The sequence below is a fragment of the Apodemus sylvaticus genome, chromosome 9, assembly GCF_947179515.1.
Source record: "Apodemus sylvaticus chromosome 9, mApoSyl1.1, whole genome shotgun sequence".
Taxonomy (NCBI): Eukaryota; Metazoa; Chordata; class Mammalia; order Rodentia; family Muridae; genus Apodemus; species Apodemus sylvaticus.
In genome coordinates, this window is record NC_067480.1 from 28,336,039 (window position 1) to 28,363,879 (window position 27,841).

General features: G+C 47.1%; 1 protein-coding gene across 2 annotated transcripts; it reads left to right on the plus strand.

Annotated features, from left to right (window-relative positions):
- Positions 1-284: 284 nt before the first annotated feature.
- On the plus strand, positions 285-27,841 carry Sp110 (SP110 nuclear body protein). Of its 2 annotated transcripts, XM_052192057.1 has the most exons (13): positions 285-429; positions 5,069-5,216; positions 8,456-8,624; positions 12,787-13,053; positions 15,558-15,635; positions 15,736-15,819; positions 17,015-17,092; positions 18,311-18,397; positions 19,836-19,985; positions 21,301-21,381; positions 25,357-25,461; positions 25,909-26,051; positions 27,529-27,841. In XM_052192057.1, exons 2-13 carry the CDS (start codon positions 5,070-5,072, stop codon positions 27,580-27,582), a joined length of 1,443 nt encoding a protein of 480 aa, XP_052048017.1. In that variant the 5' UTR covers positions 285-429; position 5,069; the 3' UTR covers positions 27,583-27,841. The 2 variants fall into 2 exon arrangements, with proteins under 2 accessions (XP_052048017.1, XP_052048018.1); XM_052192058.1 differs by lacking the exon at positions 5,069-5,216.

Genomic DNA, 27,841 nt, shown 5'->3' on the forward strand with positions numbered 1-27,841 from the left:
TAAGGGAACAGAGCCCCAGTTTGGGAAGAAGACAGTGGACATCCCCTTCCCATGTTCTCCAGTGCTGGTCCTTTGCCTCCCTGCCTGTCACTCTGCTCCAGGCAGATCTGGATTCCCAGCGGTGCCACTGAAACCCGTAATGCTAATCGGGTGCTGGGGAGCTGCACAAGGCAGGGGATGGGGTGGAGGGGTGGAGGGCGGAGGGTGGAGGGCGGAGGGCGGGATTGGTGCGTCCGACCTGCTTCCTGCTCTGTGTGCTGAGATCACTTTCGTTTTTCTTTTCTTGTAGCCTGACTCCTCGCGGTGCTTCCAAGGCGGCAGAACTTCGGGTCCAAACTGGGCCTGGCTGGCTTTTCCAGGCAAGATCCAGGAACCCCTTAAATAATCCTGGCAGTGACCCGGGAGACCCGGTGGCAGCCCAGCGTCCAGGTGCGTTCTGCTCTTGGGCTCTGCAGCTGTATTCCTGATTCTTGGGGTCCGCTTTTATATGCTGTACCCTAGAGCCCCCAGGTTCTCTCTTGGCTAAGGAATCTTTTCCAGAAACTCGGAGCACGGCTCTGACCCTGGAGTGGAGGTAGATAAGAGGGAAGAAGGGGAGGGGAAAGAAGGGGAGGGGAGGGCAGTGAGGGCTGATACCCACAACTCTTTTCTGAAGGAGGCTTTGGGGACAGTGTCCAATGCATGCTCCCGAGGTTAGACCTTGCATATGCCCACGGTGGGAAGTGCCTTCATCTTCCAACACTTGCCTAATTATGAAACTATTGGGAAAGAGAAACTAAGGAGCGGCCTTACTTCTCTCTAGCATGTTATGGATGTTTTCTGTATGTTTGCTTTGTTTTGTTTTTAACCCATGGTCATTTCACTGAAATACATCACTGCGCATGAAAATTCAAGGGAAATGTAATTTCATAGCCGGTGACCCTGAGTCCAGATGAGCCACAGAACACTTGCAATGCTTTTCATTTCTACCCTGTCAGGGTCTGTGGCTGTGTTTTGTCTCCTGGTCACTTTGATACAACTATGCACTGTCAAGTCCCTCCCACTTGTCTGACTTTTCGCAGCTTACTTATGCGTTCATGGTATATGTAGCACATTTTACTGGTCGCTCATATTTGGGGCTTTGTCTTTGCTCCTGGGTGTTTGTCTTTTTCTAATTTATTTGTAAGGCCCCTTAACATATTAAAAACCTGAATGCAGGCAGCTGAGAGGTGGGATCTTTTTTCCCCTCTTCAGGACAGAGCTTCACAGTGTAGCCCTGAGTGTCCTGGAACTTAGTATATATATAGACCAGGATGGTTTCGAACTGGCAGAGTTCTGCCCTGCCTTTGCCTCCAGTGCTGGCATTAAAGGCTTGCACCATTTCCTCAGGCTTGAGATAATGATTTATCTTGCACAGTAAAAAAGGAGAGATGGCTCAGTGGTTAAGAGCTCTGACTGCTCTTCCGAAGGTCTTGAGTTCAAGTCCCAGCAACCACATGGTGGCTCATGACCATCCGTAATGAGATCTGACGCCCTCTTCTGGAGTGTCTGAGATCAGCAGTGTATTCACATTAAATAAATATCAGAGTCAGACACACTCTACTTTAGATTGGTGTCCTTGGGCTAGGTTCTGTTGTTCTGACTTCCATCTTCACATCTTCCAACTGTGACAGGTGACAAATGACAAAGCTGTCACAGCATAGGTCTGAATGCTGCTCTATAGCAAGTTATCCTAAGCAACGCCCAGAGCACATGTTCTGCTGCCTCCCCTCCCTAATGCATCTCCTCAACAGCTTTCTCTCCCACCTGTCCCTGACTATCAGGATTTCTTCAGGACTGGCTGGCCATAGTGCGTCTCCCTGTTCTACAGTCCTACTGTGAAATCATCTTTTTTTTTTTCTCCTCAAATTTTTCTTGCTAAGTTTAAATGATTGGGAAAAAAGAAAGGGACAAGTCTGCTTAGTTTGACTCTGGGATCAAATTCCTGGAAATACTCATTACAGTTTAATATTCTATTTAAAAAAGAGGAAGCAGTGCTTTCACTTCTGAGCATGGAGGTGAGATCTCCACCTTCTCTCTGGAGGGAAACAGCTGGGAGCGCACAGGGTATATGATGAGTAGAGCTGCTGGGATAGGAGTCTTCCCTTCCAGGCGCCATTTGCACCAGGGAGCCAGGCGGCTCCACAGCCTTCTGTTCACAGCCTGCAAAGAGAGAGCGACCTCCCAGCAGTGCTGTCACTTCTGAGTGCGGAGGTGAGATCTCCACCTTAACTCTGGAAGGGAACAGCTAGGAGCACACAGGGCACAGGATCAGTGGAGCTGCTGGAACAGTAGTCTTCTGGGTGCCATTTGCACCACAGCCTTCTGTGCACAGACCCTGCCAGAAGAAAGTTGGTCACCCAGGAGTACAGACACAGGCTTAGAGGCCCACAGGAGGGACAAGCTCCAGCCAAAGACAGCAAGACCAACTAACCCCAGAGATAACCAGATGACAAAAGGCAAGCGCAAGAACCCTACCAACAGAAACCAAGACTACGTGGCAACATCAGAACCCAGTTCTCCCACCACAGCAAGTCCTAGATACTCCAACGCACCAGAAAATCAAGAGTTGGATTTAAAACCTCATCTCATGGTTAGGTTAATTAACATAACCTAAAGAAAGAGATGCCCATGAACATACAAGAAGCCTACAGAACTCCAAACAGACTGAACCAGACCAGAAAGTTGTCCTGGCACATAATAATCAAAACACCAACTGCACTAAAAAAAGAAGGAATATTAAAAGCAGTAGAGGAAAAGGGCAACTTATAAAGGCAGACCTATCAGAATTACACGAGATTCTCACCTGAGATGATGAAAGCTAGAAGATCTGGGGCAGATCTCATATAGACACTAAGAGAACATAAATGCCAGCCCAGACTACAATACTCAGCAAAACTCTCAATCACCATAGATGGAGAAACCAAAATATTCCATGACAAAACCAAGCTGGGTGGTGGCGGTGGCGGTACACGCCTGTAATCCCAGCACTCTGGGAAGCAGGGGTAGGTGGATTTCGGAGTTCAAGGCCATCCTGGTGTATGGAATGAGCTCCAGGACAGCCAGGGCTACACAGAGAAACCCTGTCTGGATAAAACCAAATCCAAAAAAACAAAAAACAAAGAAAAAAACAAATTTACACAATATCTTTCCATAAATCCAGCCCTACAAAGGATAATAGATGGTGTCCTGGCTAGTTTTGTGTGTCAACTTGACACAGGCTGGTGGCATGGTGGCTTACAACCACAGAGAAAGGAGTTCAATAACATCAAAAATAACAGGAAGCAACAATCACTATTCCTTAATATCTCTTAACATCAATGAACCCAATTCCCCCAAGTAAAAAAAAGACATAGACTAACAGAAATATTTTTCAATTTTTTTCTTGAAATGTTTTTATGTCTACCACTAACTCTTTAATTTTTCATGAAAATTGTCAATTTTAACATGTTTTTCTATATATTTCTTCAATTTTGTCAGAAATATTTTCCATGCAAATCCTCAATTTTATTATAAATGTTTTTACTTACTTTTTCAATAACAAAGAATGAAAAGAAAAGAAAAATAAGATAAATGTAGAAACAAAGGATTTCAAGAGAATAATGATCAACACCCCAGTACCATGTGGGATATGTGGAATAAAATATATTTCAGACTTATTTAATAAATTCAATTGTGCCTTAAAAGTAAAAATCAATTAATTTTAAAAGTTAATCTCTGTTTGTTATTTTTATGTTTTTAAAAAGTGACTCAAGGGTCAAGGGCTGGAGAGATGGCTCAGTGGTTAAGAGCACTGACTGCTCTTCTAGAAGTCCTGAGTTTAATCCCCAGCAACCACATGGTGGCTTACAACCATCTGTAATGGGATCTAATACCCTCTTCTGGTGTGTCTGAAGACAGTAACAGTGTACTCAAATAAATCAATCTTTAAAAAACAAAATAAAATAAAACAGAGGAAAGGGGGAAGGGACCCTTGTCTTCTTTGTGTTTAAGATGAACAAACAAATAAACAAACAGAACTTTACTGTTAACTGGGATGTAGGGCACTTGCCTAAGATGCACAGGTCCTAGGCTCCTACTACAGCCAATCAACAATAAAAGCCCTGCCTCTGTGATTGCAAGGTTTACTAGGGCCTGCCTTCTTACAACAGTTTTTCACCTGGAAATTTTCTTCCTGTTACAACTCACTGGTTATTTTCTCATGATCTGGAAGCAGTCGATTTTTAGAAACATCCCATAAGAAGACACAGGTCTGTCCCAAAGAATGAAATGGAGTCATAAAACCAAGCGATGACTTTGACCAATCCTATTTTTCATATCCTTCCCGGTTTTATGTATGTGTTGTCTGCTTGCGTCAAAATGTTGCGAGTGACTTCAGTGTCTAAACATTGCCAGGTTTCTAGCTCTGCATGTCGGGTGGTCCCTTTCTCATGAGCATTGGCACTAGATAGGCTCAGCTTCACTGCAGGTGATCTGTTCTAATCCAGATCACATATACTCAAACACACACACACACACACACACACACACACACACACACACACACGCTCAGCTGTGGCCAAGCATTTTCTCAACTCTAAACCAGCAACTAGAATGTCAAGATTCGATCAGTACTCAGCCCCCGCCAGATTGTATAGTCTAGCATAATGATCACTTACCCCACCTCTGTCTGCATTAGAGTTGGGTAGTTGTAATGACAGTGACCACCTTGCCATGCTTTGTGAACTCCAATAAGTTACTATCTTCGAAGTCCTTGGAACAAAGGCTGGACATAGAACATACTCAGTGAATAAGAGATGTTTTAAAACCCACTTTATGCTTTAAAAACCCTTTTGGGATAAGTGTGTGCTATTGTCTATCCCTCTCAGCCTCTATAATTCCCGGGCACTGCCTTCCTTTCCTCTACCAACAGATCTTTTGTTCTGTAGACTGCTAAGGGATACTTGAAGACTAGGATGTCTTCCTTTGAGAATCCATCTTATGCAGGGATCCACGCCCTATGCTCCTGAGAGCTTTTGCCCCTGTCTTCTCAGCCTGCCTCTTTTTATAGGATGTTCACTCTGACCAAGGCCTTGGAAAAGGCTCTTCTCCAACATTTCATATACATGAAGGTGGACATCGCCTATGCCATCAACAAGCCGTTCCCCTTCTTCGAAGCTCTCCGGGACAATTCCTTCATCACTGAGAGAATGTACAAGGTGAGGCCTGTGGACCCTCCACAAAGCAGCCCAGTCCTCATTATTCCAATATTGAGATCTCTGACTACACAACCCACCAGGGCTTCTAGAACATGGAAGGCCCAACTGGACCATGATCATTACTGCAGGAAGGGATGGTTGGGAGAAATAGAGTCTCAAGGCTGTACTAGTGACAGGATATAGTGTAGGTGCTATAAGTTCGGAGATGGATCTGTTTCTTGCCTGTGTTTACCTTCTGGTGGCTGCTGGAAGCTTTTGGAGTTCTTAGACTAAGAGTTCACTGTAGTCTCTTTCAGTCCTATGTCATCTTCTCTCTTTTGCCTTCTCTTCCTTCCTTTAATAAGAACACTTGTGTTCAGGTGCTGCTCTAATCTAGGATAGTGTCTCTCCATTCTTAGTTGCATCTGCAAAGACCTTTTTCCAAATTAAGTTCACAGTCACAGGCTCCAAGTGCTGTCACCAAGATACTGCACAACCCAGTGCTCAGGCACTCTCCCACTGTGTAAGAACACACGGAACCCAGCTCATTCTAAAACAGAACATCACATTACATTCCCTGTGACGTGTCTGTGTGAGGAGAAGGGGGTGCACATCTGCAGGGGTGCGGGTGTGAAGGTCTAGGGAGAATATGTGGGAGATGGTTTTCTCTTTCTGCCGTGTGGGTCCCAAAGATTGAACTCGGATTAATTATCAAACTTGACAGCAAGCGCCTTTACCTGATGCACCATCTTGTGAGCTCCCCAATTCATTCTGATGCAAGGCAGGCACCAGAAGCCATGGCTATGTGTACAAGTGTAATAGTTGGCATACAGTTTGGGTAGAGTTTTTGTTGTTTGGTTTTTAGTTTTTGTTTTGTTTTTTTTTTATTTTACTATTTATATATTTATTGGATTTTGGAATTCCAGATTCAGGAAATGTAAAATGTAACATTTAAATTAACTTTTACAATCACATGTAATTGTCTCAGAAGCTTTCTGCTGAGTAAACTCATCCTTTCTGATTCTTTCTAAAATCTGGCTGGCTGGTTCAACTCAACTCCTCTGACTCAAACACCTCTCCAAGCTGACTGATTCAATCTGGCTTCTCTCAGCTTCTCATGGAATTGCTCTCTTTGACCTCAGACAAACTCTGGCAATTTGTTCTAATCTTCTGGCTCCTTAATTCTCTGGCTTCAACGGCCTCTGCTAACCTGCACTGAACTGCATAAACTCACAAATGGACCCAGCTCCACTACACCGCTCTCACTACACTGACTCCCAACTCCCTGACTCAGCTCCACTGCACTGAACTCAACTGACTGACTGAACTCAGAGACCTGCATGACTCTGTCTCCTGAGAGCTGGGACTAAAGGCAAACACTACCAAGCCAGGACCTAAGCTTTTCTTTACCAGCAACATGTACCAAGCTGGCCTTCAACTCAGAGATCCTTTCTCCTGGGATTAAAGGTGTGCCTATATTCCAGGCAGATCACACAGACCTAGAAGGTCTTTGGATGTGATGATCACTTCCAGAGCAGCCATGTTGCTGGATTCAAATTCCTCCTCAAAGTAAACTGCAGCAGCCTTTACCAAGCCTGACACAGCTCCAGCTCCTCCCTCAGATCACAGCCCACAGTGCACTGCCCAGAGGGTACCCACTCACTCACTGAGTCTCATGTTTTCCTTACAAGGAAAACTGTGCTTTCCTCTAGGATACTGTTCTCAGTTGCAACTGGCTATTTACTGACTATCTTTTCAGGGGTGGATGCCCTCTTCCTCCACTGGGGCAGGGCCTCTACCTGGGCAGGGCCTCACATGGGCAGCACTCTCACCTGGGCGGGCCTTCACCTGGGGAGGGTATCTCCTGTCCCATCGCCGGGTCCATCTGGTGGTGGGCACCCAAGGACTAGCTAACCAGGCCTAGCAGACTCTGGAAAAATGTTGCAATCAGTTCTGTCTTTCAGTGTCTTCTGTCCTAAAGATTTAACTCTACATTTTATACAAAAATTCCTCTTACATTAAAAAAGAAGATTTCTTAAATTTGGGGGTTTTGTTTTGTTCTGTTTTGTTTAAGAGAAGATTTCTAGAATTTCCCTACACTGGGACATTTAGCCTTCACAGGACCAGGGGCCTCTTCTGATATGAAACAGTCAGGTTTAGGTTTTAGTCGAATAGGGACTACATAAAGACCATTTGTCACTTATGTCTGGAGAGAGCAGCAGAGAGCTGGAGGTGGGCAATAACACTTGGCCAACTTACTCTTTTCCTTGGGACATATTTTCTTTTTTTTTTATTCGATATAATTTTTTATTTACATTTCAAATGATTTCCCCTTTTCTAGCCCCCCACTCCCCGAAAGTCCCATAAGCCCCTTTCTCTTCCCCTGTCCTCCCACCCACCCCTTCCCACTTCCCCATTCTGGTTTTGCCGAATACTGCTTCGCTGAGTCTTTCCAGAACAAGGGGCCACTCCTCCTTTCTTCTTGTACCTCATTTGATGTGTGGATTATGTTTTGGGTATTCTAAATTCTAGGACAGGGAATCGAGAGTGGGTGGGTGGGTGAGCAAGGGGAGGGGAAAAGGGGAGGGAGGAGGGGATTTTGGGAGGGGAAATGAGGAAAGGGGATAACATTTGAAATGTAAATAAAGAAAATATCTAGTAAAAAGGGGGAAAAAGAAGAGCCACCTGGTATGGGAGAAAGGAAAACAAAAACTATTCTACTGCCACTAATCTCATAATTTTTTGCTATTCATTTGACACTTTAAAACTTTTCTTTAAAAAAAACTTTTCTTAAGGTATAAATATTATCTTAAATATATATAATTATATATAAAAAAAAGAGAGAGAGAGAGAGAAGATTTCTCTGCGCAGCTCTGGCCTTGCTGTCCTGGAAATCACTTTGTAGATCTGACTGCCTGCCTCCTGAATGCTGGAATTAAAGGCATGTGTCATCAAGTTTGGCTTTTATATTTTTTGAAGTACTATAATTTACTTATTTGAGAGTGAGGTGCGCACGCGCCATGGTGTGCAGGTGGAGGCTGAAGGGTGGCTTGTAGAATCTGTTCTTTCCTTCCACCCTGTGGATCCTCAGGACCAGCCGCCTGGCATCTGGCTTGATGGCCAACACCCGTACCCACTTAGCCATCCTCAGCAGCCCAAAAGTAGCTTTCTTACAATATAGAGAACCACATTGTATAGAGTTAGAGCTCTCTGCTCAGTGGACACTCATTCGCACTAACGCTCTGTTCCACTCTTTGAAGGAGTCTCAGGAAGCCTGTCGGAATCTGGTCCCTCTGTCCAAAGTGGTGCACAATATCCTCACCAGTCTGGAGCAGACTTTCCACCCGTCCATGCTGCTGACCCTCTTCAGCCAGGTCAACCTGCGGGAATACCCCAGCCTGATGGCAATTTTCAAAAGCTTCAGAAATGGTAATGTGGTTTCTCCAATCCTTGTTACGTGCTCCGAGTTGCTACGGTAAAAGCCTTGGTTTGTTTCCAGTGTGGACTGTGTACTCGAATCCCTGCTTTTCCCGTGTAAAGGTGTAGACCACACTTGCTCACAAGAGCCGCTGGAGGATCATGCCGGCTGACTCTGACCTCAGTTTCCACAATTCAAATTTCTTTTCTTTTCTCTCTTTTTTTTTTTTGTTTGTTTTTGTTTTGTTTTTTTGAGACAGGGTTTCTCTGTGTGTAGCCCTGGCTGTCTTGGAACTCACTTTATAGACCAGGCTGGCCTTGAACTCAGAAATCCACCTGCCTCTAACTCCCAACTGCTGGGATTAAAGACGTGCACCACCACCGCCCAGCTCACAATTCGAATTTCTATAGGACACAGGTGGTTTTGTTGCAGCTATTTAATGAATTTTAGTGCAGGTGTAACTTGTTTGTTTGTGCCAAGAGTCTCATGATGTAGCCCAGGATGGCCTGAAATGAAATCCTTCTACCTCAGCCTTCTTTCCAAGTGCTCATATTACAGAAGTGGGCTATCACACACACCTGTCTTGAAAATATGGAGTGCTGACCATCCCCAGGGAACATGCAAGGCAACAAAAATGTCAGGATCTGATATGAAAGAAAGATGAGGGGGAGAAAGGAGGGAATGGATTCAACATCTATTTCTTGGTGACTGTGGGTGTCCCACACATTTTATATGATCATTTCGCATGGCCTTAAAACCACATGTGACATTGTTGTCTCTGTCAGGATGACAGAGAAGGAAGGGGAAGTTCAGAGGTAACTCCACAGTCACAGTTTCAAACACAGAACTGCGTTAGTCAGATTTCTATCTCTGTCATGAAATGCCTATGATTATGAACTTACAATGAGAAAAAGTTAGGGGGCTCTGATCTGTCATATAGTTTCAGCCTGTAGCAAGACAAGTGTATTGTAAAATTGCCATCTGTTGTGGGTCATATTAAAAAACAAACCAGCACATTCCTGCACTTGTACCAGCAACTCTGCCTCAGCTGCCTGGCCGGCCATGCATTAACAGGCAATGGCCGACCTGTTTTTATCTCATGGATGTTCTAGTTCTAACTCTGAACTCCACAATCCCTTCACCCAGCTCGCTAGGTTCTCACTGGCGGGTTGCTATCACCCCAACCCCATGCTTCAGTTCCCCCACAGCCTTTGTGGAGCACCTCAGGCAAACCCACACTTGGCCACCATACCTTTCTCTCTTGAAACCCAGATGAGCTGCCTCGTGAAGGAAAACACAATTCAAACTTAGTTCAGAAACAATGGTAACTCAATCTCTGGGCACAATAACCAAAACCTAATCTTGTAAGCCTTATTAAAATCTGATTACTCTGGTGGTAAATCCTTACAGATCCAGCATGATACCGGGAAATTCTAGCAGCTACATCTTACCCCTCTGCTGTCCCCATTTCAAAAGGAGGGAAAGATTGTAGCTGCTAGAGTTTCCCGGTGCCATGGCAGATAAATAAAATTGTTCACCGTGTGTTCTGAAAATGGAGAAAGGAGAAACATGGATCCCACAGTCCCCTCTAGTGATGCTCCCAGTGACCTAACACCTCCTCTTGGCCCCAGCTCTTCACATCATCCGGGTCACCTGGGAACCTAAGTTTTGAGGGGACATTCAGCATCTAGACTACAGAACTGGATGAATAAAGGAACACAAAGAGAGTCAGCCACGGGGCTGGGGGTTGGACTGAGAGTAAGAGGACCAGGCAATAAAGCCGCTTGAGATTGGAGAACACAGATCAAGTAGACACTCAGTTAACCTGAGAATAGTGAAAGAAGAGACACAGGTCACACTGCACTGTGACCCTGGTGAGCTCACCATTGGCATGTCATCCTCCCCAGGGGAGAGAGGATTCCTTAAGATTAGAGAGCAGCCGAGGGACGCCTTCACCTCTAGGCCTAGCAGCACGGCCAGGAGAACCCAGACTCAGGGATGCGCTATGTTCATCTGAGACCTAGCAGGGCTATGCAGGTCTGTGGTTTTGTTCTGAGCCTTTGTTGGTATTTATGATGGTTCCTGTTCATGGGTCAAGGAATCTTTACTTCTGAAATAAATGGTGAAGAACAATCTCAATGGAAACCAACCACAATCTATTCAAGGGAAGAGTGTGTGGGAAGCCAAGGGCCTGGTGTTGGGGAGAAGGAGGAAGACCCTAGGGTGCTCAGGTAGAGGGGGCCAGATCATAGGGTGCCGCAGAACTTCAGAAATAAGCAGAAACCAGAAGATCAAGGGCCCAATAGAACCTGGTTGGGAAGTTTTGTTTCATTTGATCCAGGGAGATGTGTTTATTTATTTAAGAAAATTATAAACACAAATATATTTCAAAATAATTATAAAAAACACTAGAGACCTATGTTAAAATTATAGCTTTCACACAATTGACTAAGTCTAATTGTCTAAGTTTGATATTAAATCAAAATTAGAGAAAATTAAATCTGGACAAAAAAATCCATTTTTATGTGTTAAAACCACTTTTGCTTCACTCTCTTCCATTCAGTTTTATTTTGCAGTCATTTTTCAAAAGATTTTCCATATATTGGCCATATTCTCTCCCCTCCCTCACCTTCTCTCAGATCCTCCCCCACTACCCACTACACTCCTCTTCACAGTCTTTCTCTCTTTAAAATACCAAAATTTAATGAGGCATTTATTTATTTATTATATGTAAGTACACTGTATGTGTCTTGAGACACCCCAGAAGAGGACGTCAGATCTCATTACGAATGGTTGTGAGCTACCATGTGGTTGCTGGGATTTGAACTCAGGACCTTTGGAAGAGCAGTCAGTGCTCTTACTCACTGAGCCATCTCTCCAGCCCCAAAATACCCAAATTTAACCAAACAAACAAGAAACACAAGTACATGCAAACAAGACAGACAAGCAAGCCAAACGAACAAGAAACATGGCGTTCATTCTGTGTTGGCCAACTCTTCCTGCATGTGGGCCTACCCCGGAGTAGGATTGATATCCTCAGTTTCACTCCATAGGAGAAAACAGATTTTCCCTTTCCTACCCAATATCAATTGTAAATTCCTCCTTTGTTAGTGGAACTTTACATATATGGGGCCAGCAGAAGGTGTGGCCCAGATTAAAGGTGGATCTTCCTACCTCAAAAGATTTAGATTTAGGGTGGGTTTTCCCACCTCCAATATCTTAAGAAAAGTCCCTCAAAATACCTCACAGGTGTGTGCAGCCTCTTGAGTCTTTTAAATTCCAGATGTTGTCAGGTTGACAAACCAAGAAGAGTCATTGCAGTGGGTATAGCAAAGCATCGTCAGGAGTCACTTAGTTGTATCCATTTAGATTAACTGTGTAGGTTTTACTCAGAGCCCACGACCTATCCAATCATATTACTGGCCATATTAACAGTGTTGGGTGTGAGTCCCACTTCATAAAACAGTCCTCACACCCAATCAAAAGCTGTTTGGCCACTGCCATAACACTTGTGCCAGCAAGTGCATCGGGGAAGCAGGTCACTGTTGTCGCTCACAGCATTCCTGGCTGGGTGACACTGATGGTAACTTCACCTCTGGGAGTGACCATAGAACCTTCCAACACTGTGAACGCCAGTCAGTAGGGATGAAGCTTCTAGTGGAGCAACAGCTTGGTTTCTCCATGTCTGATGACATAAGTATCTCGTGCCTTCAGCAATAGGGTCTTACCAGCGGGCTGTGGAGGGTAATCAATAGCATTGACCTGTAATGTTTGGGGGTAGGAGGTTTGCCAATGACTCCAAAAGATGGACCCTTTACATTCCTGGTACTTGTTAGTTTATGGTATCTTATCAGGACATTGTCTCCCTCATTATATAACTCCATTTAAATTGCCTTTATATATGTATGTATTTTAGGGACACTCTACAGTAGTAGGTTTCTATGTGGTCAACCCATTTTTAGTGATGGTCTATGGACTAAATAACACTGAGCGCCCGAATAAATAAAAGTGAGAAGGGACACACAAATGTGTGGCGATGGCCTGATCTGTGCTCCTGGGAAAATCAGTAACTCTCCGTCTGTTCCTGTGGGGAAGGATGCATTAGGAAATCCTGCCTGCCAAATAACTTCTGAATCTGCAGGGTCCTGACATGCGCTCCTTTGCTAATTGCAGTTGGCTATGCCTACGAAGAGAGAAACAGACCCACCCTGACCTTTCTCGAAACCCCAGGCAACCCAGCAGAAGGGTGCTCCCTTCAGACACTTCTGCCACCGCCCCCACCCCAGCCATCGCTGCCAAGCTGTCTGTCCTCTGCACGGAGAGTCTGTGACCCCAGAGCACCCTCACAGCCAGTCCCTGAGATCCAGGAGGAGCAGCCCAGCCCTGCTCCCCGAGCCGTGCCTCTCCCTGGCCGCATTCAAGAAGGAAAAACCACTCCAGGCAAGAAACAGATCTGTCCTGTCTGTCCTACAACGTGTAACCTACCTAGGAGGCTTGCCCCCGTCAGTTAGAACCCCAAAATTGCTGTCTTTTGTTGATCTGTTCCTTTCTATGCATTCACCTATACACAACCCTTTCTAAGAAACTCAGATGCACTGCCAGGGCCTGAGAGGCCCAGATCCCAGAGAATCTTCTTCCTACCCCCGCCCCCAGCACTCTTCCTACCCCCGCCCCCCAACACTCCAGCTTCTGCCTGTGCCCTTGGGACTTCACCTTTCCTGAGCCTTAGGCCAGTGTTTCTCCGCCTTCCTAATGCTACTTTACTTTAATGCAATTCCTCATGTTATGGTGACCCTCAGCCATAAAATTATTTGTGTTGCTGCTTCATAACTGTAATTTTGCTGCTGGTATGTGTCGTAATGGAAATGTTTTTGGAGATAGAGGCTTGCTAAAGGAGTCAAACCCCACAGGCTGAGAGCTGCTGCTTTAGGCCATTCACGCTTCTCCCTGCGACCTGTGGGCTTTCCCTGCTCCTTCAGCTGCCAGTAACAATTTACCAGCTATAACCAATACGGTCAGAAAGAAGGCCTGCAAAGGATGCCCAGCCCTTCCGCTGGCACTGTGCAGAGTCGCACCGACTGGGCTTGGAGGGAGACCATGCACGTGCCAGACGAGAGGCTGTGGCTGGAACCTCAGGTGAAAGAGGAGAAGCAGAGGGGGCTCTGTCTGGAGACTACAGCACTAACCAACCAACCGTCAAAAATGCTGCTGTGGGTCTGGGCTGTAGCCCAGTGGAAGATCAGTTCCCTGGTAGATCTCCCCCTCTCCCTCTCCCTCTCCCTCTCCCTCTCCCTCTCCCTCTCTCTCTCCCTCTCCCTCTCCCTCTACCTCTACCTCTACTTTTCCCTTTCCCTCCCCCTCTCCCTCTCTGCCTCCCCCTTTCCCTTTCTCCCTCTCCCCTCCCCTCTCTCCCTGTCCCCCTCTCCCCCTCTCCTTCTCCCCCTCTCCCTCCCTTTCCCTCTCCCTCTCTCCCTCTCCCCCTCTCTCTCTCCCTCTCCCCCCGTCTCTCTCCCTCTCCCTCTCTCCCCCTCTCCCCCTCTCCTCTCCCTCTCCCTCTCCCCTTCTCCCCCTCTCCCTCTCTCCCTCTCCCCCTCTCTCTCTCCCTCTCCCCCTCTCCTTCCCCCTCTCCTCCTCTCCCTCTCCCCCTCTCCCTCTCCCCTTCTCCCCCTCTCCCTCTCTCCCTCTCCCCCTCTCCCTCTCTCCCTATCCCCCTCTCCCTCTCCCCCTCTCCCTCTCCCTCTCTCTCTCCCTCTCCCCCTCTCCCTCTTCCCCTCTCCCCCTCTCCTTTTCTCCCTCTCTCCCCCTCTTCCCCTCTCCCTCTCTCCCCTTCTCCCTCTCTCTCTCCCTCTCCCCCTCTCCCTCTTTCCCTCTCCCTCTCTACCCCCTCCTCCTCTTCTCTCTCCCCCTCTCCCCCTCTCCCTTTCTTCCTCTCTCCCCCTCTCCCCCTCTCCCCCTCTCCCTTTCTCCCTCTCTCCCTCCCCCTCCCCCTCTCCCTCTCTCTCTCCCCCTTTCCCCCTCTCCCTCTCTCCCCCATCTCTTCTCCCTCTCCCTCTCCCTCTCCCTCTCCTTCTCTCTCCCTCTCCCCCTCTCCCTCGCTCCTCCTCTCCCTTTCTCCTTTTCCCTCTCTCCCTCTCCCTCTCTCCTTCTCTCCCTCTCCCCCTCTCCTTCTCTCCCTCTACCCCTCTCCTGTTCTGAGTTTTGATGATTCTTCCCTGGCTACAGAAGCCTTTGAGTTTCAGCCTTATTCATTCCTTTCTATTTCACTGTTATATTCTATTTCACTGTATAACACTGTGTATTAAGAGTAGCCCCCAGGGCCTGCTGCTGCTGGATAAGCACTCCACCTCTGACCTACACCCCTCCTCGGCCCCTCTGTTTATCTTTAGATGACTCAGATGCTAAGACGTGCATATGCTATTAACATTATTAGAAAATATCATAAAAGCTTTGTTTATTGGACCCAATTGAGCTTCCAGACTTAGCCACTTTGCCTTCCCTAAACCATCATTAGAAAAATAAAGTTTAGTTACAGTAACTATAGCGGGATGCATTGCTGGCATTGCCGAAGACACATATTCTGGACTCCTTGAGTTCCAGGGTTGAGAATAAAGGAGTCCGGACTCAGTAACTCTTCCTCCACTCCTCTGATACTCGCCATTCAAATAAGTTTAACATAATCATAAAGCTAATGTCAATAGATTTCATTGTCTACATTTTCAAATGAGAGGAGGAGGAGGTGGAGGAGAAGGAGGTGGATAAAGAAGGAGGAGGAGGAGGAGGAGCAAGAAGAAATCTTGTTATTAATTCTTCAGTCCCTTCTCTATTCTACCTTACCCTGGTCACCTGCCTTCCTTACTGGTTAGAATCACGTTTGTCCTCTTTACCACTCTGGCCCCTACTTGCTCATCCTGAAAGCCTCAATTCTTGCTCTTCCCTCTGCTCAGTGTCCTCCGGAGATCACCAGAGAAAAGATAAGGAAGGCGCTCAAGAGATGCCCCACAGCCCCTCAGGGCCCGGGTCAGGTAATCTGCCCTTGGCCTTGGTGCCCTCCTTTTCTGCACACCATCTACTCTCCTCCCTGGCAGCCAGCCCAGTAACCCGACCTTTTCCTTCCTCCTCCAGTTGTCAAAGACCACATAACATCCAAGACTAACAAGCAAGATGACTCGGGAACACAGCCTCCAGGCTCCCCTGGCACCGTGCATGGTAATGCTGGTTAAGGCTGCTTAAGTCTTAGCAACCCTGCTTGGGAGAGCATAGGCTCACCTCCACTTTCCAACCAAAAAGAAAAGCATTTGACTCCTCTTGGTATGAGCTGTCTGTCTGTCGTTCCTGCTCTTGCTTTCCTCTGAGCCCGTCCCCACCCAAGCTTGGGAGGTAGAGTTGTAGGGAGGGCAAGGAGGCAGGACTGGAAAGATCGACTTCTGGATCCACCAATCACAGAGTCACAAAGCCTCCTCACAGCTGCTAGACTCAGACTCTAAATGATTACAGTATCAACACACAGAGGCGATTCCTCAGCCACAAGAGACTGTAGTGGGCTCCAGGAGAGAAGAGGACAAGGCAGGGCTGGACTGTGACCTTGCAGCTGTGATGAAGTCACAGCAATGGGTGACACTCACACAGTCCCAACAAAATGCAAGGCAGGCAAACAGAAACCCTGTCTGTCCCCAGTGGTGGGTGATGTAGCAGATGTGGCTGGCTCTCCTTCCTTGACTTCATCCTGACTGTGGGAACTGTCCTTCAGTGCTAGTCAATTCTACATCATACAGAATACTAAGAAAATATGATACTAAAATGAGAGGAAAAGAAAGAAACAGCTTCAAAAGTCTGTAGACAGTTCACAATGTGCCTCAGTTACCAAGCCCTAAAAAGCCAGAATTTAAGACAATTTTCATAACAAACAGCCTTAAGAAGATGGGCCTTTTTATCTGTTACGGTTTCAAGCCCCTCTGTTTTTCTTACTGCATCAAAGCAAGCCAAATTTCATAATGTATCTGCGGTTAGCAGATACACAGGTAACAATAACAAGGTGGTCAGGGCTAGAAGTGGCTCAGTGCCTAAGAGCAGTGGCTGCTCTTCCAGAGGATCTGAGTTCAAATCCTACCACCTATATGGTAGCTCACAACCATCTGTAACTCCAATCCCGAGGATTCTGACACCCTCTTCTGGCCTTTGCAGGAGCCAGGCATGTATGTGGTACACAGACACACATGCAAGCATAACTCCCATAGACATAAAACTTTAAAAATGATAACAAGGGGGTCAGATCGAGGTGGAACCCTGTGGGCTGACAGACCCCTGCCTTCCCTCCCTGCTATTCATCTCCCTCTGACTCTCTTCTGCCTTTTCTCTTCGATCCATTCTGACCTCTTGACATGAATTCTGTTTCTTTGGCTAGCGAGACAAGATGATTCTCCAGCACCAAATAACCTGGAAATGCCCCAGGAAGTACTCTGTACACCTGCAAACAAGAAAGGTACGGACATCCTTTCCCAAGTGATGCTTCCTGTTCTTCTAGCTGCAGCGCATCCTAGCATCCACGATGCAACCATCCATTGTGTTTCTGCAATTGCACAGCATTTCCTCATTTCCCTCTCACTCCAACTTCCTCAAAGGCCTTGCTGAAATTGTAGGTAACAAGAAAGCGCATAGACATTCCTAACCAAGCACTGCTCAGTTTCACTGTACTCCTATCCGCAGCTGCGTAGTGTGACTGGTCCATTAGCCTCCCCCAGGAGAACACTGCTTCCTGGTAAGTCACAGGCAGGCAACATTTGTCATCTGTGACTTCAACCTCATGGTGGCAAGCAGGTTGGATGTCTACCTGGCTACCTACTCCCATCTCGCCTTTGGCTCTCCCATCTTCTACCCGAGATGTCACCATTCAATTAAAACACACTATTGGGTTGGCAAAATGGCTCATTGGCTCGAGGTCCCTGCCAACAAGGCTGATGATCTAAATTCGATCCCTGAAACCCATGTGGTAGAAGAAGAGAACCAACTCACAAGGTGTCTCTTGACCTCTGCATGTGTACCATGGAACATGTGCCCAACCTCCACACACCGATAAATGTAATCATTACAATACTGATAATAATGATTAAAAAAAAAAAAAAAAAAACACTGTGACTTCTCCGATACTGTCATCCATTGGCTTCCCTATTGCTCCCTGGAAGCCTCCCAAGTCTGTTTTCTCCGACTCAGATCTTGCCATGGTCCTGGATGCCTGCAAGGCATCATGGGTAATAGGCAATCCATCCCATACTCCAGCTGCTCAAGTCTTTATCTCCTCACATCTGCTCATTGTTTTCCCTTCACAAATTCTTGGTCTCTCATGTCCAAAAGACATCCATTGGCTCAACAGCCATTATCTGACCCTACCTTAGTTTCCCAAGAACTGATTCAAAGAATTCTCATTTTAACACTTGTGCGTGAAGCTTGCTCCTTTAATTTCAACCTCTGATCGCTCCTTTGTTCCCAGCTGATCATTTAAAAAAAGTTAGGGTTGAGGTCGGAGAGATGACTCAGGGTTAAGACACACGCACATATATGTGCACGTGTGCACACACACACTCACATGCATACACACATGCAAGTGCGCACACAATGAGCAAAACTATAATTGAATTCTTTAAATAAACAAGATTGACAGCTCCGTGTGACTATAAAAGATTTTGTTTTCTTTTCTTCTTAGCAAGAAAAAGAAAAAGAAGAAGTTTCATCTGTTCTTATTCCAAAAGAAGACGGCAGAAAAAAAAGCACCCCCAAGATGAGATGATGGGTAAGGGGATGCTGGAGGCTGCTCTGGCAAGGGGGGGGGGGGCGTTGCTGGAGAAGGCACTCCAGCACAGGGATGCTGGAAAAGGCTCCAGCAAAGGCTGTAGATCTGCTGGAGTTTACTCTGAACTCACTGGGTAGGCAGGCACACAGGAGTTCTGGTCAGCACAGTGAACTGGCTTTAAGTTTCCCCAGACCTGTTTTGCCTCTGAGTAAATGGTGAACTGGAACAGACTGGAATCCTGTTCTGGTGGCAGGTGACACAGTCCGAGGTGAAGGGGGCAGAGTGTCAGGTTTCTTCTTTATTTATATACACTAGGATGGCCACCGTCCTTCTGAACTAAAGGGAGAGAAAATAAACTTTGCTACTTTGAGATAAAGTGCAAAAAGAGCCCGGGCCTAGCCCTGAGAGGTAGCTCATGGGAAAAGCCTCCAGACGAGCTTTGGAGGGGTGTTCTCATGCCAGTAGGGTGTGGCTGTCCCGTGGGGGGCAGCTTCCAAAGTCCCAAGAGGAACAAGTGCTATGTCCTCCCTGTCCTCAGTGAAGGCCACTAATCCACCAGTCCTGTCCACTGCAGAGCCTCTGGGCCTCGGCCACCCCTCCAGTGACACGCCCAGAAGCTGCCGTCATGACAGGTATAGGGCTGTCCCTTCGGTGCTTTCGTACACTTCACCCACAAGAGGTGCCTGGTGGCCTTTGGATATTGCCTGTCTGCACAAGGGTGCCACATGGAAGGCCCTTCCTCACTGCCTGAAGAATCCCAGGCCTGGACCTCAAGGTTCATGAATCTTAGAAACAGGAATCATTAAGTATGCTCCGTCCCCACCTCAATCCCTCCATATTTATCTATTTGATTAATTCTTTCTTTTAAAGATTTATTTATTATATGTAAGCACACTGTAGCTGTCTTCAGATAGCAGAAGAGGGTGTCAGATCTCTTTATGGATGGTTGTGAACCACCATGTGGGTGCTGGGATTTGAACTCATGACCTTCGGAAGAGCAGTCGACGCTCTTTCCTGCTGAACCATCTCTCCAGCCCCTTGATTAATTCTTTCTTAGCTTGTTTCAGTTGTTTTGTTTTGTTTTGTTTTGCTTTGCTTTGCTTTTTAAGACAGGGTTTCTTTGTGTACCCTTGCCTGTCCTGGAACTAGCTCTGTACACCAGGCTGGCCTCAAGAAATCAAAACTCACAGAAATCTGCCTGCCTCTGCCTCCCAAGTGCTGGGATTAAACATGTACCAGCACTGCCCAGCTACGTGGGTAATTCTTATAAGAGCTCCCTGGGGTGAGAACATATGGTGATTGGGGGGATGGGGGTGGGCATGGTGCACATAAGAGAAAACAATAAAAGTGAGGTGCAGCGATCTGGAAGGGGGGATGGGGAGGCTGTGAAGGAAGGAAAGGGTGTCCTAGGAAACCACTCATGAGTCTGACTCACCAGGAGCGGCCTCACCTGAACATGGAGTTCAAAAGAAGCTCAAGGTGGTGAGTCGGAAGACTCTGAGGAAGAATGACTCAACTAGGAACTTGAAGGATGTGACCAAGACTCTGAGGGCAAGGGCGAGCTGTGCCCAGACATCCAGTTTGCAAGGTAAGGCTGAGGGTTGCACCTGCCACTGGAAAGGCTCAGCATGGGAGGGTCTTAGAGCTGGCACAGGGGCGGGGGTGTACATGACCTCGATGTTAGCAGAGAGATGTTCAGAGAGAAACGGGAGAGGGCAAAGAAAGGCAGTGAATGGCCAAAGAGTTTTTGATAAAGAAACAGCCACAGGTCGCCTCAGTTGAGACTACGGCACAGCGTGTCAACCCTTTTTTACAACCTTAAAGATTACTAAGAACTTCCCAAGGTCTACGTATGTGTCATTTATATCTATCTATTTCTCCATTATTCATAAAATAAAATCTTTAAAGTGAAATAATTTGGTCACGTAAGCGTATAAGAGAAAATTATTTCTGAAGCAAAAACAAAGTTAGAAGCTAGGTGTCAATGCATGTTCCTGCAGGTATCAGTGATGTCGGGCTTCATGAGAAACAGGTCGATGCTTAGAGTTGCTTCTGAGCTCATACGCCTGACAGGTTGCCATGGCTGAGGATGGGAAGCCCTCCACAAGGGCACTGTATGCTCCTAACCAGCCCATTACCAGTCAGCTCGACTCTGAATCCACAGCTCTGGCACTGTTGTGTTCTCTTAAAATAAAATGTTACACCATCTGCGGGTGGTAGCCTGTGTCTGTAATCTGGCACTTAGGAGGCTGAGGCGGGTGGATCTCTTTTTTTTTTTTTTTTTTTTTTTTTTTTTTTTTTTTTTTGGCAGGTGGATCTCTTAAAGTCCAATCTCTTTGAAGCCAGCCTTGTCTATATATCCAGTTTCAGGGCATTCAGAGCTTTATAGGAAGACCCATATACCTACCTGTCTCCCAAAAGCAAATGGAGAATGTTAGCCATCTTACTTTTTTTTTTTTTTTTGACACAGTGGTTTGTTTGTTTGCTAGCTTGTTTTTTATGTAGCCCTAGCTGGCTGGGCTCAAACTCAGGGACATACACTTGCCTCTGCCTACCAAGCACTGAGATTAGACGTGTGAACCTCCACGCCTGACTCCCCGTCTCGGACAGATCTTCACTCATCTGAGACTTTATAATGTCTCAGACATTTGGAAACTGCCGAACTGTATTGTGAGCTAGCAACACAGGCGCATGCACATCCTTCTTGGGACAACTGTGGAATTTGGAAGCATGGCAGAAGTATTTTATACTGAACTTCCCACTTTCCCACCCTCGGAAGGGGGGGCAACCTGGAGTCTGCAGTCCTCAGTTCTGATGTATGTCAGGCCCTTTGACGGTAGGTAGGCTCCTCACCGACCATCCACACGCAAGGAACAATGTTTCTTCCTTCCTTTCTCTTCTAGAGGTCAGCAAAGAGGCCAAAACACCAAGTGGTAGAAAGAGGCCTGGGAAGAGATTCAGCACAGCAGGAAGAGCCACACCTGGTACGGATGGGGACATGGGTCTCAGGATGCAGCCAGCAGGTACCCACAGTCAGAGCCGCACTCCCTAAGCCAGGCTTCCGCTGCCCTAAGGAGCCCTTTGGGTATTTATTTTTTCACCACAACCCTCCCATGATAACGTAAGACTATGAATCTATAGGCATGGACTGTGTGTGGTGGTGATCATTTTTATCGCCATCCTAAAAGAATTAACGTTTGCCCCACTGAGGACAGCATCGCCACAGCCGAGAATCTGTGTTTGAGAAGATTGCTTGCCCTACACTGAAAATCTCCAGCTTATGTATGAGTCAAGGTTGTTTCTAGAAATCCAATCTCTGGACAGACGACTCAGAGGTTAAGAGCACTGGCTGCTCTTCCAGAGGACCCAGGTTTTAATTCCCAGCCTCCATGTGGTGGCTCAAACTATCTTTAACTCCAACTCAAGGGGATCCGGTGACATCTGGCCTCCAGGAGGCATGTTCAGGGTACACAGCTATACATGCAAAGCAGAACAAAACACCCACACGCAGACACAGCACTATGCACAGGCAACCTGCACCATTATGGAAGGACTTTTGGGCCAAAGGGTGCGTGTGGAGGTCAGAGAAGGAGTTTTGTGGAGTTGGGTCTCTCCTGTACCTTTATTTGGGCTCCTAGAATCAGATTCAGGGCACCAGGCTTACATAGCAAACCCATTACTAGCGGAGACAATGCTTGGTCCCACCACATATCTCTGGGGCACAAAAACTACTGCTTACCTTAAGAAATGAGCACCTACATAGCTCTGGAATCTTCTGTTTCTCCTCCACGGTCTCTCTCCTCCCTTCCCCCACTCTGTTTTCCTCCTCCTCTCCTCTTCCTCCTTTTCTTCCTCCTCCTCTTCCTCCTCTTCTTTATTCTTTTATTTTTATTTGAACAGCTGGAGTTCTGCAAATCACTGGGGATTCTCTTCTATGTTCTGGGCCCACGTGGAACACGGATACTCTCCCAGCTCCCCGTAGCAGCCAGCACCTCACCGTGGCTTTGCAAATTCCAGTCCTTCCAGTTGGTTTTCCTTAGTCAGCACTATAATTGCCCTTTTATAAGCTAGGCCGCAGACAAATCCCTATCGAGGGCAGAGCTCCCCACCACTACCTCTTCCTCACACTCACCCAAAAGAAATCCCATCTTCCTGCCCCCACTCTGCTCCACACCCATAGGAACCACCTTAAATAAGTATCGCCTCCACAAGGAAATATCCTCTGTCCAGGAGCAGGGCATAGGTCTCCCAGTGTGCCTTGCCCCGAGGGGGCTCTCTCTTCATGACTCTTTCAGAGTTTTGGTTAGTTGTCTGTGTGCCCCCTGTTTACTGTGTGAGTGGCACTGCGGGGTCAGAAGTCAATCAGTCTTAGTTTCTGTCCTATGTCCCCCTCCTCCGTGCCTCTGTTTCTACTTAAACAACAAATCAGAACGCGAAGGAGGCCGGGGCACTGTGAATGCCCATACCAGGGCCTATGCTGCCCTCTGCAGGAAGGTTCTTGTACTGCGCATAGCGTGGATTGTTTCTCCTTATGCAGAGGAGGCTTGATTGGCCGAGGTAAGTCCCTCACGCACTTGCCCGTCATGCTGTCATTTGAACTTCATGATCGAACTCAAGTAAAAAGGTAAAAGACTCAAAGGAGCTAAAATCCACTTAGGTGCTTCTGCATGCATTTTTTTCTTTACAATGAAAAAGCGAATGTTCCCAGACGCTTCTTCAGTCTATTTTATGAAACACTCGAGGGAGCTGGAACTCAGACCCGTGCCGACTGTTGGCCCTTGACTTAGCGTCTACCCTGGGCTACAACTTCTGAGTTGGCCTTGAGTACTTGTACTATTAGGAGCCATTTCGACTTTTTAAAAATCATACATTCCTTTTAAACGGTCATACATGCAGAGGCAAGCGGATCTCTGTGGGTAGGATGCCAGCATGGACCACATAGTAAGTTCCAGGACAGCCAGGACCGTTACACAGAGAGATCCTGTCTCAAAGTTTTATATATATAAATAAAGTTTATTTATATATATATATAAGTTTATATATATGTTTATATATATAAGTTTATTTATATATATATAATAAACTTTTATATTTATATTATATATAAATTATATATATAATCTACTTTGATCAAGCCCTCTTCCTCTTTCCTCCTATGGCTTTCCCTGACTTCCAGCACACGCCCCTCCTATGTTCGTATCTTACTGACTCCAATTAATTCTGGGTGTGGAGCTGTCCACTAGCATGGGCAACCTAGGAGGTGCCACACACCCCATCAACTGGCAAGTGCCTCCTGCCGAGGCATTTTGCACGATACAGAGATAACTGTCCCACGTGCACCCCAGGATCAGCTCCCTCACACGCGTTCACTGTCCTCACTGTCCCCATGCCTGAGCCATTCACCCCATCTATTAAGTGGATGATCCTTGCCTTCTTTTTGTCGCAATGAATGCTACAATTCTTGATGTTCTTGTTCTGTGTAGGACGCCTCCAGCCACCGCATTTCCACCCTCCTCCCTCGCCCAGGTCCTTGGTCATGAAGTGCACAGGTCTTCCCTGGACATTCCTTCTCAGGCATAGCCATCACCTTAGCGTTTCTCCTTGTGTTCTGGAAGCATCCACGAGCTGGTCTTCGGGATGTTAATTAGGTTTTTTTCCACTCCATTTCTCCCCCTTCCTCACCAGGCTTCCTCCACAGAAGCTCTTCACATCAGGAAATTGCTTTTTATCTTTAATTGCTTACTTACAGGCTCCGGGTTGTTTGCTCGTGCTAATGAGAGCCTAAACCAACTGCTGCAGCCCCCTTAGAGTAAGGCTGGCTGGTGCTGAAGAGGCACACACAGGCTGCCCCTCAGGTTCCATCATTAGAGGCCTTGTGCTGAAATGGGCAAATGAGGCTAGGCCAAACTCAGCGCCAGTGAGAACTCACCAGGAGACTGCCCTTGCCGATAAGGTGCTTGACTTTAGAACTCCTCAGACCTAAAGGCCCATTGCATTTGGGATACAGGGGTACCTGCAACAGGCAAAAGAGAGGGTGATGCACGTGGCCTGACCCTGCATGTTAGCATGGTTCTCACAGCACCCCCAAGCCCCCACTGCCCCTTCATCTGTTGCAAGCATATTCAAGACGTCTGTCTTCTGTATAGCTATACTTACTATAGGGAAATAACCAAGATGTTTCCATGGAGACAGAGAACCGGTGGAAGATCCCCACACTGTGCTAATCTGCCCACCCCACAGGGTTTATAACAGTAGTTCAGGGTTACCTGTGACTCTGCTTCTCTGTCAAATTAGGATCTGATAGCAGCAACCCTCCTACTCAAATTGGAGAACAGCATTGCAACCTCAGTGGTCCTTCTAGGAAACCGCAGAGCCAAAACTCTGCCTCTGGCTCCAGATTGCCATCTACTGTACCGTATTTGAAAGGGTACTGGAGACGCGTGGTGGGACAAAACCAGTCCACACCTTTATCACATGCTAGCCTGGATGCCAGCCTGGATCCTCCTAAGCTGGGCATCCTCTGGGGTTCTTTAGCTCCTTGCCCTCTGTTCCTGGAAGCTTGTGTATTCTTTTACCCTTTTAGTAAGCATTAGAGACAAGAGCATTGGGTGCAATGTTCTTCTCTTACACCAACCTCAAACTCAACACTCAGTTACAGCATTTCCTCTGTCTCTAAGAGCTAGCCCTGCATGAACTCTGCCCGCCTCCCCCAGGAGGTCAGAGGGGAAGGAAGCAGGAACTACCTACAGCTCTTTTTAAACCCTTTCACAAATGCTTTAGGTTGACTCTTAACCTGAGATCGCTGCTCTGAGGTTCGGAGCTGCCGAATCTTTCCCGGTGCAGTTGGCAGGCTCGTCCTGAACCATCCAGAGCCGGCTGTGTCGGCAGGCAATGATGAGCATGGACTTCATCTCTCCATGCAGATCCCTTCACTTATCTGAGTCTGTTTGTTCTCCCAGTTCCAGAAAAGGTCAAGGACGACGCTGCAGATTTTCTCTCTCCCATGCTCCCTGTGACCTGTGGTAAGGCCGAAGGGACGTTGTTCCTAGAGAAACTGAAGCAAGGTGAGTGCCCGCTCTTCTGACTCTCTGGTCCCAGGATGATGGGTGGGCTGGGAGGGAAGAGCGAGCAGGTTGAGTAACTTGTCAAGAAACAGACCCTGCTAGCCAGGCTGCAAGGGAGCAAAAACAAAAGCTTATAACAAAAAGACTTCCCAAGGAGTTTCAGACCTCTCCATGGAGATGTATCTGGAAACCACAGGAGCCATCTATGAGCCCTATGAAGTGGACACTGTCCTTGCTACAAGAATCTGCCCCTCTTCCCTCAGTGGCCTGTAGGGATTATTGTCCCCTGCTGCTGAGAGAGGGAGCTTCTGCGCTACCCGGAAGGAATCCCTGCTTGATCTGGGAAGGTGGAAAGCCATGGGGGGAGGAGGGGCACGGTGCTCAAAGATTTGTGGTAAAGTAACAGGATGCAGGTGGGTCCCGGAATGGCCTGTCTTTTTCTTACAGGATCCACAACAAAGTGCATTCAGCATGAATCAGGAACTTGGCTCAACGTAAAGGAATTTTTAATTGAAGGGGAAAGGGCCACGTCAAAAGACTGGAAGAAGGCTATACATTGTCACGGGAAGAGTTTAAGACTTCTGGAGCAGGTATTATAATGACCAAGGGTAATGGTTTCATGTCCTGGAAGAGTGGATGGAATTTCAATAGCAAAAATGTGGACAAATCCCCATTTTGACTCAACTTGGCGTGACTTACAAAGAGCAGACCTTCAAACAGAAAAGGTTGTAGGTGACAAAGTTAGAACTGCAGACAGATGCGCGCGATGAAGGCCTAGTGCAAGCATTGGGTTGAGCGTAATGGAGGGCAAGGTTTTTTGTGATCAAGTAAGATTTAGGAAGCTGGGCCTGGTAAGTTTGAATAGGTAGATTGGAAGGAAACTAGCTTCAGGCAAAGAATTCCTCCTGTCCTCAGTCTGATAAGCCTTTACTGAAAGTCCAGTTCTTGTGGAACCTGTGAGATGTTTTCAGCCACCTCAACTGTGGAGGTCTCCCTCTACACCTTGTGACATTCCCTAACTTGTAGCAGATGCAGAAGACAACTGCAATTCCTAGACACAGCCTCCCCATAATATGCAAACCATTGTCACAGTGTATGTTTCCTCCTCTGGGTGTCCAGGCTCCTTACATACCAAGTTGGCCTGGAGGGAGGGAAGCTTGGCCAGGGCAGGTGGGTGCAATACAGGGCCTTGGTGAGAGCACAAGAAACAGCCTTCTCAGGAGACAGTTCCTTTAATTGGGGTGGAACAAAGGCTATTTAAAGCTTTAGGGCGTGGGTAGAGGTGTTAGGGCGTGGGTAGAGGCGTGAGGTGAATGGACACCATTGACCAGAGCCAGGGTTCTGAGAATGCCTTATTTGCATGAAGAGGAATTCCAGGTGCTTGCCCACCCAGGTGTGACCTTATAAGTCGGGGGCGGGGGGGGGGGTGCATATAAGGCTACATGGCACCTAGACACGCAGGCCCAGGGCAGGGAGGGAACAGCCCTATTCCTTCTGGTCTCAAAATGAGATTTCGGGGGTTTGGATATGCCTTGACCTCAATCTTGACCCCTTCCCCCAGTTGCACGGCCCCCCAGCTCCACAGCAGGGGCAGAGGCAATATTTACTGAGGGTAAAGGTGCATTCATTCTGTCAGAGTGTCAAACCTGAGTTTGATCCCCAGAAGCCAAGTAAATGTGGAAGGAGAAAACCAACTGCAGAGTTGACCTCTGACCCCCACCTGTGCACTGTGGCATGTGCTCGTCCCCATAATAATAAATAAATGGTTTTCCCTAGATAAACATCACAGGGATGACCATGTGTGGGTTTTACCTGAAGAGGAAGAATAGAAAAAGGAAATGGGAGAGGGACTGAGAAAAGAGAACTTGGGGCTTAGGTCTAAGTAAAGGGGAAAGTCACTTTGTCACTAAGGGAAATTTTAAAAAGGGAGTGGTTAGGGGAAGCTCAAGAGGTTTCAGACCTAGTCTGATACCTAGATACAGGTATTTCCTGACAGGGAGAAACATCAGTATCTACAGGAGAAGAAACTTCCAGAATAATCTCACTTGTCAACCTCTTCTCTTTCAGAAAGGACTTTTGTTCTGTACCTCCAAGAGGAAACCTCTCAAGAAGCGTGCCTAGTGGATGACCTCCTGACCTATGCTCAGCTGCTGTGCGTTCTCTCTCTCTCTCTCTCTCTCTCTCTCTCTCTCCCCCCCCCCCATCTCTCAGTGTCTGAACTTTGCCTTCAAGCCTCTGAGCGTCCCACCTCTGAGGCCCTTCGTGCTCATACAGGGCGGCTCATCACAGCTGGCCCAGCACGCTCACGAGGCCTTCATCCACAGCTGACTTGCAATGGAAAAGTGCAAGAATCATGGAAAAATAAAGCTGTTGGTATAGA